The following is a 15,378-nucleotide window of genomic DNA, read 5'->3' as shown; positions in this document are numbered from 1 at the left end:
GAAGGAAGAGGGGTTAACAGCCTAGATACAAAGTCTTTTCTAAACAGCTCACAATGAAAAGTTGGGAGAACTTCACACTTTAAAACCACAATATTTATTTTGCCACAAGAACCCACTGTCTCGATGGTCGGAAGACACCCCTATGCTAGCACCCATTATAAAATTTCCAGTTCCCATTTTTATGAACCGTTGCTTATCTCTGAACCTATCTCTTCGTTTTCAATGGACAACCGAAGCTCTCTTGGAGCCATCCAGCTGGAACCCTTCTGCCACCGTGAAGAGGTGAATGTGGATACACAGTTGCTGAAAGATGTCACCGTTTCTTAGTACTACTGTTTCCACTGCTGGACTTGCTGAAGCTCCTGCTCATGTAAGGAAAGTGCACGGTCGGGGTTCTTTCTGTAGGACCATATAATCCCAAATTCCTGGCAGTGGCTGACTTCCGCAGTGGCTTGACGCTGGGAAAGGGGCTAAAGATGGGAGTTTTCGGGTGGCTGCCTTGGGGAGACTTGCCAGGGGCCTTGTTTCCTCCAGGTGCGTCTGGCGGCTCCGGGAGGTGCTGCTGGCAGGGCAGGTGCACCTTGGGATCAGTTTCAGCAGCAGCATCCCTTGCGTTCAGTTCCAAGGCTTCTAACTTCACCTGGACCACAGACACATCGGCATCAGCATCCCCAAACAGTGGCTCTGGAGACTGCCCTTCGATGGTCCTCCCAGTGCCGCCGTCGGAGCCGCCACCTTCCCTTTGAGCTGCCCCCGCACAATCGGAGGAAAATGCCTGCACCGCCCCCAGACTGTGAGTCTTGCAGCCCTCGTTCTGCTCGTCTATCAGCCCGACGGTGTCCCCACAGCCCAGCTGACTCTTGGTCCTCGCCGTGTTCTTTTTGTGGACCCGGATGTGAGTTCGCCATGGAGAATTGAGCTTGGTCCTGAGGTCTTCATAGGGGACGGGAGATACTTTGCCTCCTGTGTGACCAGGGATGTGGATGACGGCATTCTTGGCAGCTCTGTTTGACATTTTCATCTTCTTTCCTAAAAGAAGGTGGTTTATAACTGGAGAGTTGTTTACCTGAGATGGGAGAATGCTGGTCACTGGCCCTTTGTCTGAAAGAAATGTTGAAAGGTCGTGTGAAAGGTACCACAGAGAAAGACATCCAGCACAGAACAGGAGTCACACACAGGTTGTGCCCGGACCCTGCCCACATATTTCCCAGGTCTTGGCAGAGTCATGCAACTGAAGGCAGCAGAAACTGAATTCGATCCTAGAGCCTGGGGTACGGATTCCCTCCTCTTCAAAGAGGAGGAGACAAGCAGCTGAGGATACAAAAAGGAACACACTCTGACCCGTTGTTACTAATTAGAGCCCAGCCTCCCTAATGTTTTTTACAGAGAGCCTTGTGTCTGAGAAGCAACCTCGGAGGTCTTGTATCTAGGAAATCTTTGAGGATGTTTTTTTAAATAATAGGTCAAACACTATGACCATATAGATTACCAGCTGTCAGCTTCTGAGAGGTAGAAAAACAACACACTGCATATTACTGAGAGACAGCAGAATGAGAGAAGCGATAAGAAGGTGGTGAAAATGCAGTGACATCACAGCTATCCAGTGCCTGGCTCTAGTTCCACTCCTGTGTCCTCAATTGACTTTGAAAGCAAATTGAAAACAGGAAAGCACCAAAAGCTGTGTTCTCCTGCAAGGCACTGTTAACAGTATTACCGTCCTCATCCTGTGGCTGACCGAGCCCCTATTTCCAATGAAGCTGCAACATTCATGGCCCCAGGGACGACAGCTGCAGGCAGAAGTATCAAGAGCAGACCCCGCCGCCTTTGTGGGAACAGCCTTCCTCCTGATATCTAGGTCACGTGGCTGAACTCCCGTCTGTGCTTCTCGACTGCTCCTATCTACCTACCTCTGGTCACAGTCCAATCTTCACTGAAATTTTGACACCTGTTTCCTCTTCACTCTATGTCCTCTTACCTACCTCGGTTACTTTACTGCCTCGGTGACTGACCCATCCTCCACCTGCCCAGTTCCATCCTAAACCTCATCACTCGGATCTGCCTCATGTGAAAAATATTTAACTCTCATATTCCTCTCTCTGACTCTTCCAGCTCTCAGACTCTCGATGTAACTATACTTGGTACTAAACCATAAAGATTTCCGTTCCTTGATCCCTCAGTCTTCTCATAACCTCTCACCGTCTCCTCGGCTCAATTACACCCCTACCCTGCTAGATGCACGGTGGATCCCTTGGACCACACCTCACCAATAACCACACATCCAGGCATCCCTATGGCTTTATCACACAGGCCTGGCAAAACTCCACTCTAGATCCACAATTCACATTCTCCTTTCCAAAACAGGAGCTGCTAATAGCTGCTGGGGGTGGGGATGCGGATGGGGGGAAATCACACAGCCATGTGGATTGATACCCCTTAAATTCATAACTTCCTATTTCTGTTAGGTCCGCAATGCCGCTGAACAAACTTTCTTTCCCTCTCCCATTGCTTCCGACGGCCGATCCAAATCTTCATTACTTTCTTTAAGCTCCCACCCAACCTTCAACTTACTCCCAAGCAAACAACTTTTCCTCCAATTTCTTCATACAAACAGAAGCTATCAGGACTGAAAAGCCTTAACTTCCTGTCCTCCCTAACCTAGGAAGCTGGTACCTCAACCACCATCCTTACCACCTTCCTTTAAATCTCAGAAGCTGAGGACTTTTGCCTCTAGCACAAGTTCAATCTCTCCGCCTGTGCTGCTGATCCTATCCTACACCATCTCCTCTAAAACCCCCGCTACTCAAAGTGCAATCCCCACCCAGCAGCAGTGGCATCGCCTGGAGGCTTATTGGAAATGCATCATCTCAGTCCCACCCACAGCTACTGAAGCAGATTCCTCATCTTGACACATCCCCAAGTGATGCATATTCACACTAAAGTTTGAAAAACAATGCTCTCAAACTTGGCCCTTGAGCAGCAATCTCTCCCTAAAAATAACCACATAAACCCTGATCTAGAGTAGGGGTCAGCAAACTTTTCCTGTAAAGGACCAGACTATAAATATTTTAGCCACTGTAGTGCAAAAGCAGCCATAGACAATATGTAGACAAATGGGCATGCCTGTGTTTCAACAAAACTTTATTTATAAAAACAGGCAGTGTGCAGAATTTGACCTACAGACCATAGTTTGCTGACCCCTGACTAGAGTACAGACACTGGGCTGATTTAGTACCCAATGGCAATTGTTCACCATTCCACCTAAAGCTTCTGAAAGTGGTTGGAAAAGAACTACATAAAGAATCAGAACATGGGGGTTCTAGCCCTGGTCTGACCACTCACTATAGCTATATAATCCCAGACAGTTGCTCAGCCTTCCCGAATTACCATTTCCTCATTTTTTAAAAGGATAGAAGAGTATCTGTCCTTGCCTTTCTCATAGATTTGAGGACAAATGAGGATATGTATGTGCCAATGTTTTGAAAATTAAAGTGTTAGAGCTGTTAGTTCCTTTTGTGTTTGCTTTTTTAATGATTCAGGATAAAGTAAGCATCTTTAAGAAGTTGCCTACTCCTCCCCAACAAGGGAAAGGTAAATTCAGTTTTTATGCAAGATCAGTCACATGCTCACAAGCCTCTTAAAAACACGTCAAATTTACATCTTGGTTAATCCTGGATCGGCATCATTTTCATTAGGATTTCGCTTAAAAGAAGACAAACCAATTCCCAAATCAGCATATATTAAACAATAAATCAGACTGTTCATTGGGATTTTGGGAATTTAAAGGAAAAAAGCAGCTTGACAATCCTTGGAAAAGAGCATTTCCAACTGCAGTACAATTGTGTTCTTCTCAGCAGACTCCCAAGACACTGCTAACCCACAGTTAGCAGGCACAGTAATGGCTTTTTCCTTTTCCTCTGATCACAACATCTGTTATATTACTACCTAAATGACTGGTAGCAATATTATTTACCAGTATACAGATGACTAAATTCTACTTCCAAATGCCTGAAATTTAAGAGGCAATAGCTCCAAAATGTCTCAAATCCAAGGACTGCATGGCTTTGCAACATTCTAATCATTTGTAAAGCCTTCTCCACAAGCATACAGAGTAAAGAAGTATTGAATACCATCAATTGCCTGGTCCTTGGGACCTTTCTCTTATTTAGAGCCTGATAAGATAAAATAAAAAGTGAGAAGATAAAGATGTTATTGTCTCCTGCCAGCTGTGTTGGTGGATGCCGAGCCAGAGTTAGCAGTAATTCCCAGGACATCCTGGGAATACTCGGTCTTCCTTTCCCAAGTTGACACGGAGCTGAAATTGACTCAAACAAAGAAGTACATTACCTGCCCTGATATACACCTGATGAACCTGCTGCTGCTGCTTCTTTTTAATCCGAGAATATTGCTGCTTCAGTGCGTTGATATCTGTGGTCATGCGTTCCATCATCATACTGTTAAAAGCTGCATGGTATTCACTTCGGCAGGAGTTGATCGCTCCTGGACTCAGCTCCGCAATGTTATTGGATCTCAGATTCTGGTCCCCATTTGGCTCTATATTCCAAAGAATAGAGACAAGGAGACACTATCACAGGAGGAGAACGGGACTAACTGGGAATTGCTTACACTATATAACCTGGGGTAGGATCTTAACCTCCAGGAAATTCTGAACCATAAAAAACATGTACACTAGAATTTGTCTAGTACTTGTTTTTATTTGGTCCTGAAAACATTTCTGCATTTTCTTATTAGGCTAACTGTGAGTCTGAAACGAGCTGTGTGGGTTCATTGTTTGATTTTATGACCCCTTTGTTCATTATATGGACATAAGATCCGCTGTTTCCAGATAAAAAATCACTGTCATTTTCTAAAATTCCCTTAGAAAAATATAACTCTAGCTGTCTAAAGTCAGGGTACAGATTTCCATATAACCACATGAGGATTTACAAGGTTCCACATAACTAACTGCACGAGGACTCACAACTATAAATTTGTAAATTTTACACTGTAGGGTTTAGTCAGTCATTACAAGTGAGTTTTTCTTAAGTTAAAAACAGCAAGACATTCTATAAGATTATCAAGACCTTAGATCATGGTATCACTAGAAACGAAATGTTTTTATTCATTTAACAAGCATTTCCTGACTGTCTACTATGTGTGTTATGTCTGGTGTGGTTTCTGCTCCTGTTAACACCAACAACTCGTAGATTTATCCCTTAAATAAATTTGAGATTACCTCCAAGAAACAGAAGTAAGGACTGTGTGAAAATACACTCACATGCCACACAGGTAAACAGGGGATAAAATTAGGCTTTTCTAACACGATATGTAAAACTTGCCTGGGGACAAGCTTAAAAAAAAAGATTAGTAGGGGATTTCAAGTATCCTAACATCTGCTGAAAGTGTTATTCAGATAAAGACCGAACATCTGGTAAACTTTCTTTTTTATTGAAAATACTTCTCTAAGGAGAAGAAAATTAAAAGAGGACCTCTAATCTAACTAAAGTAAAACCAACAAGAAAGACTAAGGATGAAATTTAGGAGAAAATGACCATGTCATCCCAGAGCCTATAATTGCACAGAAGGAATAACGGGGGAAAAAATGGAACGTAGACCCAGATGACAGAAAGCAGATTCAAAAACATTAGAGTTAAAATACTAATTGATCCCGTAGCTAGAAACCAAAAGCTAAAATTCAGGCAACTAAAGAGGAGATAGAAACCATTACAAAACCAACAGAACTCTTGTTGAGTTCAGATTTTTTTAAGTCATTTAAAAAGATGACAGGGGAGTGCATACCAAGAACACACACACAAAATGACATGAACCGAACATTAAGCAGGTTAAAACTCAAAAGAAGCTAAGGCTTGCAGAACATACTCAAAACTACCATGACCAAAACAACAACAAAACAGACAGACAAACAAAAAGGAAGCCTTCTAACCAAGAGGAACAAAAACAAGAAAATAGCCCCATGACTTTGAGAAGGCAGTATAAAGCTAGCAGATGGCAAAGAGAATGCAGAGGTGCCTGACATCTTTTGTTTCTGTCCTCTTTCAGCACGGAGAATGGTCTTCAAACTAGAATAAATGTCATAAAGGAAGAGCTGTCACCAAAGATAGGAAAGATCACAGTGGGGGAACCGCGAACTGCTTCAAAAGAGTTCATTACACGAATAATGTCCAATCTATTTTCTGCAAGAAAAAAACAAACATAGCATGACATTCAATTCAGAGCACCACTTTTTAATGGGGATACTATCAAACTGCAGGACATTCAGAGGTGAATTTATAGAACTTTAAAAGTTCTGGAAGACATATCTTTGAGAAATTCTGAATTTGGACCATGAAGAAACTTTTGGGGGACGTGATGACTGTCCTCAAGATTCAAAGGAGACATCCAGCAGAAGAGGGAGCAGACTTGTTCTATTTTGTTCTGAAGAGAAGAACTATTAATAGAACTAGTAAGTGGAGTTTCTCTCTTCAAAACTAGAAACGCTGGGCTAAGCAGAGGAATTAGCAGAATGTCTTATGAGATAATGAGTTTCTGGTCACTGAAATTCAAGTAGAGGTACCATAATATTTTGGCTTTAGGGAGTACTTCTATAGTGGAAAAGAAGCCAGTCTATAATGAATTCAATTTAACTCAAACAGAATGTAGTAAGCATCTATTATATGCCAGGCTCGGTGCTAAGGAACTGAGCACACAAACTTAAGTCAGACGAGTGGGAGGCAAAACGAATCATAAAGAAAAAGAAATATGTATTATGCATGTAACACATAACAGAGAGATCCTCCTAAATGATAAAGTAACAGAGAAGTTACTTTTAATAAAGACCTTTAATAGTGGTAATCAGTTCGGGAAACAACAGGCATTTATAGGACACAATAATACTACCCTTGCTATAGTGAACCAACACATTGTGAGTATCTAATAGATGCCACCTCTTTACCTTTAACTTGCTTTTGGTACTTCTGCAGTTCAGGTGCCAGGAGCCCACTAAAAGGTCCGAGACACCCCACTGCATTAGCAATAGCATCTTCATCATCTGGGTCATTCTCTTCATCGCTGTCTCTGACCTTACCACGTCGTCTTGGAAAACATAAAAGAAAAAGGAATATTTTTCCAAAAAGTGGTATTATTTTTAAATAAGTAATATAGCCACATGACTTAAATGACATATATATAAGGTATATACATTATTATAATTTCTATAACATATTTATATAATTATATATTATATTTTTATGATTTATACATATATATAAAGTCCATCTCCCATCCCTGTCCAACTTCTACCCTGTTCTTGCCCCACTTAATCCCCACAGGTGACCACTGTTACTAGTTTCTGATGTGTTCTTCAGCTTCCTTATCAGTTAAATAAGCAAATATGACTATACAGTCTCATTTTTCACCTCTTTTTCATAAGTATTAGCATGCTATATATAAGTACACTCTTCTGCACCTTGCTTTTATTCACCTAAAAAAAAAAATCTCTCCATATTCACACAGAGCTTCCTCCTCATCCTTCTCTTAATGTCTGCACTGTACTGTACATACACATTATTGTTCGTATGTATGCACTGTACTGTATGTATGTAGCCCATGTTATGGAACCAGGCTGCTAAATGATGCACACTCAAGTGGTTTCCAATATTAAACTATTATAAACAACACTGCAATAAATAACCTTATACGTACTGTGTTTTGCCTGTGTACAAATATATTTGTTGGATAATTCAGAAAGGTAGAATTGCTGGGTCAAAGGATATATGCAATAGTAATTTGGGAAAACACGGTCAAATTGCCTGCCCCAAATCCCATGGTAATTAACCTCTCGTGAGTAAAGTGTAAGAGTGCCCGTTTCCCGATAGCCTTATCAACAGAGAGCACATCAACCTTTTGAATTTTTGTCAACCTGATAGGTGAAAAAAACAGAATCTCAATCTTGCTTTAAGCTGCATTTCTCTTAGTCCAAGTGAAGCTGCCTTTTATGTAAACTGCCTATTCCCATACTTTCATCATTTTTCAGATGGTGGTCATTTTCTTATTGACTTCTAAGAACTTTATATATGAGAGGAATCAGTTACAAATATCTTTTCACAAATATTTTTGTGTCTGCTTATGGAGGTTTTCTTTTGCTCTGTTTTGGTTTTAGTCATGCAGAAAATTATTTTTAAAGTACTTAATTTTTTTATCCCTTACTGTTTTTTTTTTTTTTTTTTAAACAGTAGTCCTTTATCCTAGCCCTTCCCATCCTATTCCTGCTTCCCAGATACCAGCATTCTTAACTGTTTTTTTTTTTTTTTTTTGGGCTGTTTCTTCTCCTGGTTACTTACAAGTGCCAGATAATGTGCTTCTACAACTATTCCTTTTTTTAGTACGCGGGCCTCTCACTGTTGTGGCCTCTCCCGTTGCGGAGTTCAGGCTCCGGACGCGCAGGCTCAGCGGCCATGGCTCACGGGCCCAGCCGCTCCGCGGTATGTGGGATCTTCCCGGACCGGGGCACGAACCCGTGTCCCCTGCATCGGCAGGCGGACTCTCAACCACTGCACCACCAGGGAAGCCCCTCCCTTACTGTTTTTTTTTGAGTCAGTTATTAAGGCCTTCCCAATTCCAAAGAACTAAAGACATCCTTCCACATTTTCTTCTGCTTATTATTTCAGTTTTTTCCATTTAACTGTCTCATCTCTATGGAGTTTATCCTGATGTATGGTGTAAAGTATGACTCTAACTTTATTTCTTTCCAGACTGAGTCTCATTGGCCCAGCACCATTTACTAAATAGTATATCTTTTCAGTGTTGATTTACATTTTCATATATTAAATTCCTGTGTGTGTGTGTATGTGTGTGTGTGTGTGTGTGTGTATACATATTTGTTAATTTCTGGTCTCCACAGTATTTTAAACTAGCTCATCTGTCTACACTTTTTTGATTCTACCCTTTTTTAATTACTGAGATTTTTAATATTTGATATTTTTAAATAAGTTGTGGGATTGCTAAATATCCCTTCAGTTTATGTTCCAACCTTCTTTGGAAAGTACACTTTCAAAAATCTCCCTCTGGAATTTAAATCAAAACCTTTGGGAAAGAGATATTCAGATTTTAAGCACCAAACTACTTCAAATGTATTTCTGGGGTTTAACAAATATTAATAACAAATTAAGGTATTAAGTCTTCCATCATGAAAACAAGAAGGAAAAAAAAAAAGGACCTTACCCAGAAACTGAGGTGGGCTTAATTGTGGCTGGGAACGGTGTAATGTTGTAGGTGTATTTTTCCCTCAGCTCTGCCAACTGTGGAAAAGGGAATGGAGCCATAGAATATACAGTCTGGAAAACAAGAACAAAAATGCCAAGTCTGAAATGGTGGCCTTAAACAGCTCTTATCAATCCTGCAAAGACATTAAAGTTCTATGATTTGGGTGTGAAGAGGTAGATACTGCTCCTTACACAGCAGGTGGAGAGAATATACTTCAGTATCGTTTTAGAGAAAGACAAAAGAATACTGATAAAACAAGTTAGTCCCCAGATCAACCCAGCTGGGACTGGGCACTTCAACTGGTGAACATGGGTGGGCAAATGGGGACAGTCTGACGTTCTCTTGCTCATTTGATAGATGGGCTAATTCAGAAATTCACAGCTCCCTATTACTTCTTTCGCAGTGAACCCATCAATCTTCTTCATAGGTACCACTCATTTTTCAAAGCTTTGCTTGATGATTGTTATAGGCATTAAATGTCAGCCTTCCAGATACAATTATGTCCGGGGGACAATCTTGCAATCACCTGCAAGCTTCCTCCAAAGATACCACCTTTTCAAATGTCTGTGAATCAGTTCTAGGTGAAAATTGTTAACTGTTATTTTTAAAGAAAAAAAGAAAGAAAGAAAGTGACAGGGTGTAAAGCACAGGCTGTTAAAAATCTATAAATAAAATTGGGAAAAGCACCTGTGCTTCCTCCAGGATTTTAAGATTATGTATCATTCTACCAGCAGGAGGAAAATCATCTTGTTTGTTCCCTTAATTTTATGAAAATTTAACTGCTCCAAACATATTTCTTCAATCTTTCAGGTTCTTATTCACCAGAAAATGTATATTAATCACATTAACTTTCATTTCTTCCAGGAAGCCATTCAAATGTCCTGATAACACTTTTCTAGGACAATATTTTGAAGTGGTATTTTTCATTTCAACAGTACTGTTTTCCTGAAGGCTTAGGAGATGTCTAATATCTGCACAGGTAGGAAAAGGAGGGCTCTGAAAGGGGCTTCCTAGCACTGCAGCCTCACCCCACAGCTCAGAGCCACCACTGGGACAGTCCACCATAATTTCGATTCTAACAGTCTGCACATCTGCCTGTTCCCCAAACTTCTGTGGTATCCGCTTATACCTTAGTGTAACATCCCAAGATTCCAAACTAGGAAGTGTTGACTAAAATTCCTTCCCTTTGATTCTCCATTGCTTATTATGCAAAGTTACACAGTTTATTGGGACCACAAAAGTCATCTCCAAGTCGTATTATCTCACACATACTTGATTACAGACAGTCCCTGACTTACAATGGTTCAACTTAAATGATTTTTCCAATTTACGAAGGTGCAAAAGTGATACACATTCAGTAGAAACCCTTCTTCGAATTTAGAATTTGGAACTTTTCCTGGGTTTACGATACGCCATAGGTCCTCTCCCGTGATGCTGGGCAAGGCAGCTCCCCATCAGCCACATGATCACGAGGGGAAACAACCAATACATTTACAACCATTCTGGACCCAGACAACCGTTCTGTTTTTCACTTGCAGTTCAGTATGCAATAAATTACATGACTTATTCAACTCTTCATCATAAAATAGGCTTCGTGTCAGATGATCCTGCCCAACTCTAGGCTAATGTAAGTGTTCTGGGCATGTTTAAGGCAGGCCAGGCTGAGCTGTGATGTTTGGTAAGTTAGGTGTATTAAATGCATTTTCAACGTATGAAGGGCTTATCTGGATGTAACCCCATCGGAAGTCCAGGAAGATCTGTGTACCCAAAAGGCTGAGAAGCAGTACAAATTTACTAACAGTGAACTGTTCCCCACTGGGAAGAAGCAGAAGGCGCCCTGTGGTTCCCACTAGTCTGGAGTGTGAGACTAAGCTGGTTCCCAACCTCTCTAGGCCTCCTTTCTCTCATCTGAAAAAATGAAGGCATGAAACTCAGGATGTTGGTTACCTCTGAGAGGAGAGGGGGTGGCGGGATCAGAGAGAAGGGTATGACGGAGTTCACCTGTGCTGTTAATGTTTTATTTAAGTTGGGTCATAGGTGTGTAAGTTTTATTATTTTAATGCATTCTGTATGCCTGAAATACTTCATATAATTTCATTAATAACATGGTCAGAGTACACTCTCCCATTTTTTGATCCCACAAAGTGTACCAGCAGCTCATCGCCCGAGAACCTGCTTTACTGCCAGTATGGAATTCTTCCCTCCTTGCTCCTGTGACCTGTCTTAACTCCACATACCCTTTTGAGGGAAATGGAGAGATGTGAAAACCTCAGCACCCCAACTTTAAGTGCAGAGCACGGCACCTCTGCTTGGGCCTCAGTACAGCAGCATCAGTCTCTGACACATCAAATGTTGGTCCCACTGCTGGGCCAAGAGTCAGCCTGTCCCTCACTCACGAGACTTTCCTTCCTGAACAATTTAGAAACCTGGTTCAGATTTCAAGAAACCCATACCATGCAATGAATTGCACGGTGACTATAGTTAATGATACTATATTGCGTATTTGAAAGTTGCTAAGAGAGTAGATCTTAAAAGTTCTCATCACAAGAAAAAAATTTGTAACTGTGTGTGGTAATCGGTGTTGACGGGACTTACTGTGATCATTTCACAATATATACAAATATCAAATCATTATGTTGTATATCTGAAACCAATGTAATGTTATATGCCAATCATATCTCAATAAAAGAGAAACCCACACCATCTGGATTCAAGTTTAAAAGATGAAATTATTAATGCTAGGAATTTCAAAATTCTCTACAAAGTAAGATGCCTCATTGGAGACAATTAGTGGGATGTCTAGCTGAAGATTCACTTGTTTTATTTTTGCCAGTTTTATTAAAAGTTATCAGAAAACTCCTTTGTCCAGCCTCATGAAGGAAGTGTATAAGAAAAGAAAGGGCTAATAAGGACCTACTGTATAGCATGGGAAACTCTACTCAATACTCTGTAATGGCCTATATGGGAAAAGAATCTAAAAAAGAGTGGATATATGTATATGTATAACAGATTCACTTTGCTGTACACCTGAAACTAACACAACATTGTAAATAAACTATACTCCAATAAATATTAAAAGAAAAAAAAGAAAGAGAGGAAAGTACATCTTGCCCCTACTCTGTCCCATCCTGCTCCAGGGTAAATAGTCTGGGGTCTTACCAAGCTTCCTTCAAGGGCGACTCAGCTAAAGACACTGGACCAAAAGGAACACTGGCTCCACTGAGCTGCATTCTCTATTCCTGGTCTTCCTTCCTCTATAATTTACTTTTAGTTAGCCCTTCAAAGCATACATCGGTGTTCCTGAAACACATGTGCTAAGAGTACTTTGCATATACTCACTCACTTATTTAAAGGTCTCACATGTCGGCAGGCACGTTTACCCCATGAAGGTACACCACACACACCACCACAGTCCTCAGGATACCTGAGAAACTGTAGATTTCCAACTGTGTAAATCAGAGATTTATAACAGATTTCAAGAAAGGAATTTGACTCATCATCTTAGAGCCAAAGTATAGTACATGAATAGGGTCTCAGGGTTAGAAAGAAATTTAAACATAATTTAGTTCAACCTCCGTCCCAAGCAGGAGTTCCCTCTAACGCATCTCCAACAGATGATCATAAAGGCACTACTGAAACACTTGCAGTTACGGGCACACACAATTCTGCAAGGCAGACGGTTTCATTTTGACAGCACTAATTAATCAAACAGTAACCTTCTACTGGACAAGCATTCACATCCACGTAATTTCTACTTCAGCACTGATACAAAAAAGGGAACAGTCCAAGGGCAGGTCCTGCCTCACGGCACACGAAAGCTCCCCGCAGCTAACAGTAAATTATTGACAACCACTTTGGGCTCGGTTTTCCTAAGCACCTAAAACGCATCTAGTAAACAGCATCTAACTAACTTTTCTCTATATTACTCTTAAAGAATTCATGAGAGACTTTGTCAAAAGTCTTACTGAAATCCATATACACTATTTTATCAGCATTCTCCCAATATCTTTTTCTAACATTGTTTTTTTTTTAAATGGCCATTACTAATAAAATAAAAGAGCGATGCAATTTGCAGGGGGAAAAAACCCAGTAGATTATTTTGCGTATGGCCCCTAGAACTGAAAAAACTACAGAAGACCAAACAGGGAGAACGTTTTCATCTCTTCAGCTCGAAAATAAAGATCTGTATGCAGTCCAAATTTTTCATCTGGAGTCATTTCAGGTTTGCTGACAGACTTAAAAGTCTACCATAATTGGATCACAGCCATTGAATTAATTTTTTTTAAGAGTACAGAAAAGAGAGTGCTTGAAATGACATTCAGCATTTCTCTCCTTAATACTCTACGATGTCAAGGAAAACCAAGTCTATTTACTGCCCAAACTACCAACACACATTTAAATAGACATTTATATTTAGGCACTGCTGAAAAGGAGCTGTATTTCTCTTTTTCATTATTGACATGCTTTAAAAGAAACATGAAAACATAAATTGTACAAAATTAGGCTCAATTCATCTTCACCAGATGTTTCCCTCAGTAGGAGAAATGCTGCTAAGATGGAATTCTAATCAATCAAGCCACAGCCTACATTTTTCCTTCCAGGATTCTCTTAAAGCAGAGTAAAGAAGGGGTGCTCTTTTTTTTTTTTTTTTTTTTTGCGGTACGTGGGCCTCTCACTATTGTGGCCTCTCCCGTTGCGGAGCACAGGCTCTGGATGCGCAGGCTCAGCGGCTCCACAGCATGTGGGATCCTCCTGTACCGGGACACAAACCCATGTCTCCTGCATCGGCAGGCGGACTCTCAACCACTGCGCCACCAGGGAAGCCCATCTCTTAATACTTAAGACTGGAAATTCCTGAAGGACAAAGATGGAGTACCTCAACATATCATTCCTTCTGGCAATGTTTAAACTTTAGGTGAGATAAAACGTTCCTCATTCTTCTAAAAGGGATTTCAGCTTTTAGAAAGTCATGTTTTCAATAAGGTGGAAGCCCTGTGTTGGGTGGTGAGGAGAAGCACTTGGCCAGGTGTCGAGCTTGGGCCCCAGTTCTGGGTCTGCCACTAGACAACCTAAGAATATGGCAAGATGCTCACTCTCCACGTCTTAGTTTCTTCTCTGTAAAATGACAGAATTAGGTTAGTGGACTGTTAAGCTTCTTCCAAACCAGTGTTTGTCTAAGTGTTAGCTCAAAGCCACTTGCATCAGAGCCACCCACGGGCCAAATATCTGCCTTTTAATACACTCCTGACATGCTGCTTATACACAGTCACGTTTGAAAACCACTGCCTCGAGTTCTAATGTTCTATAATTCTGTGTATGCACTGGGCAACCAGGTGGACTCTTAGCACTACATTAGATGTTATGGGAATACAGGGTAATACAAGGCCCTTATCATTAAGGAAGTTGTTAGATAAGATTAACATATTTGAAAAAATACCAAACAATATAAAATAACTTGTAATGAACATTAAGTCAATTGCTGACAATCTTAAGTACTGAAGGAGTAGGGAAGAGGTATCATCAACGAGGGCTGAGATGACAGAGCCCGAGGGGAGGGGAGAACAGACTGAGTAGGATCCGGTAGACAGAAAGGATCTGCCCAGATAGGGTGTCAGAGGGAACCACAAGCCCTGTCATGGGGATGAGCAAGGCCCACAGAGGACTGGGTGGGGACAGAGCTACGGCCAGTGCAATAGGTCCTGGCTGTGAAGTAGTGGGGAGCGCCTCTGGATAGGTAAGAAATGGGGCAACCACAGAATACCTCCAATGCAACCAGTGTGAAGACAAATCCACCTTCCTCCCCCGCGAACTTTTCCTCTTCTTCCTAAGCCAGAAACCTGGGGGCTGCCCTTGGTTCTCCCTGTCTTTCTCCCTCACCCCATGTCCACTTCCCACGGCCAAGTCCTGTCAACTTCACCTTCTAAGTACTGCCTCTGTTCCATTCTTGCTTCGACCCTTCACTGCCTCCCCATGGTGACCCCTTCAAGTCCACCCTTCACAGAGTTGCCCCTGTAATCAACATCAGACACAACTGAGACCATTTCCCTCTTCTCCCTAAAACCTCTCAGGCCCACAGCTCTTCTTCTTCTCTTTCCGAAGGTTCCACAGAGGCCCAAGAAC

The 15,378-nt window shown here is 41.3% G+C and overlaps 1 protein-coding gene across 1 annotated transcript in view; it reads right to left on the bottom strand.

The window, feature by feature from the left end:
• Nucleotides 1-262: 262 nt before the first annotated feature.
• Nucleotides 263-15,378, bottom strand: part of TBC1D30 (TBC1 domain family member 30) — a gene marked incomplete at its 5' end in the record, with an annotated part of 84,337 nt that continues 69,221 nt past the window's right edge. The window contains 4 exons of the mRNA XM_082850974.1: nucleotides 263-1,101; nucleotides 4,345-4,551; nucleotides 6,950-7,089; nucleotides 9,217-9,329. Of these exons, the coding sequence (XP_082707100.1) occupies nucleotides 314-1,101; nucleotides 4,345-4,551; nucleotides 6,950-7,089; nucleotides 9,217-9,329 (1,248 nt within the window). The 3' untranslated portion in view covers nucleotides 263-313. The remainder of the gene's footprint in view (nucleotides 1,102-4,344; nucleotides 4,552-6,949; nucleotides 7,090-9,216; nucleotides 9,330-15,378) is intronic.

Source organism: Leucopleurus acutus, assembly GCF_964270905.1.
Source record: "Leucopleurus acutus genome assembly, chromosome: 11".
NCBI lineage: Eukaryota > Metazoa > Chordata > Mammalia > Artiodactyla > Delphinidae > Leucopleurus > Leucopleurus acutus.
This window is presented reverse-complemented; position numbering and strand designations above follow the sequence as displayed.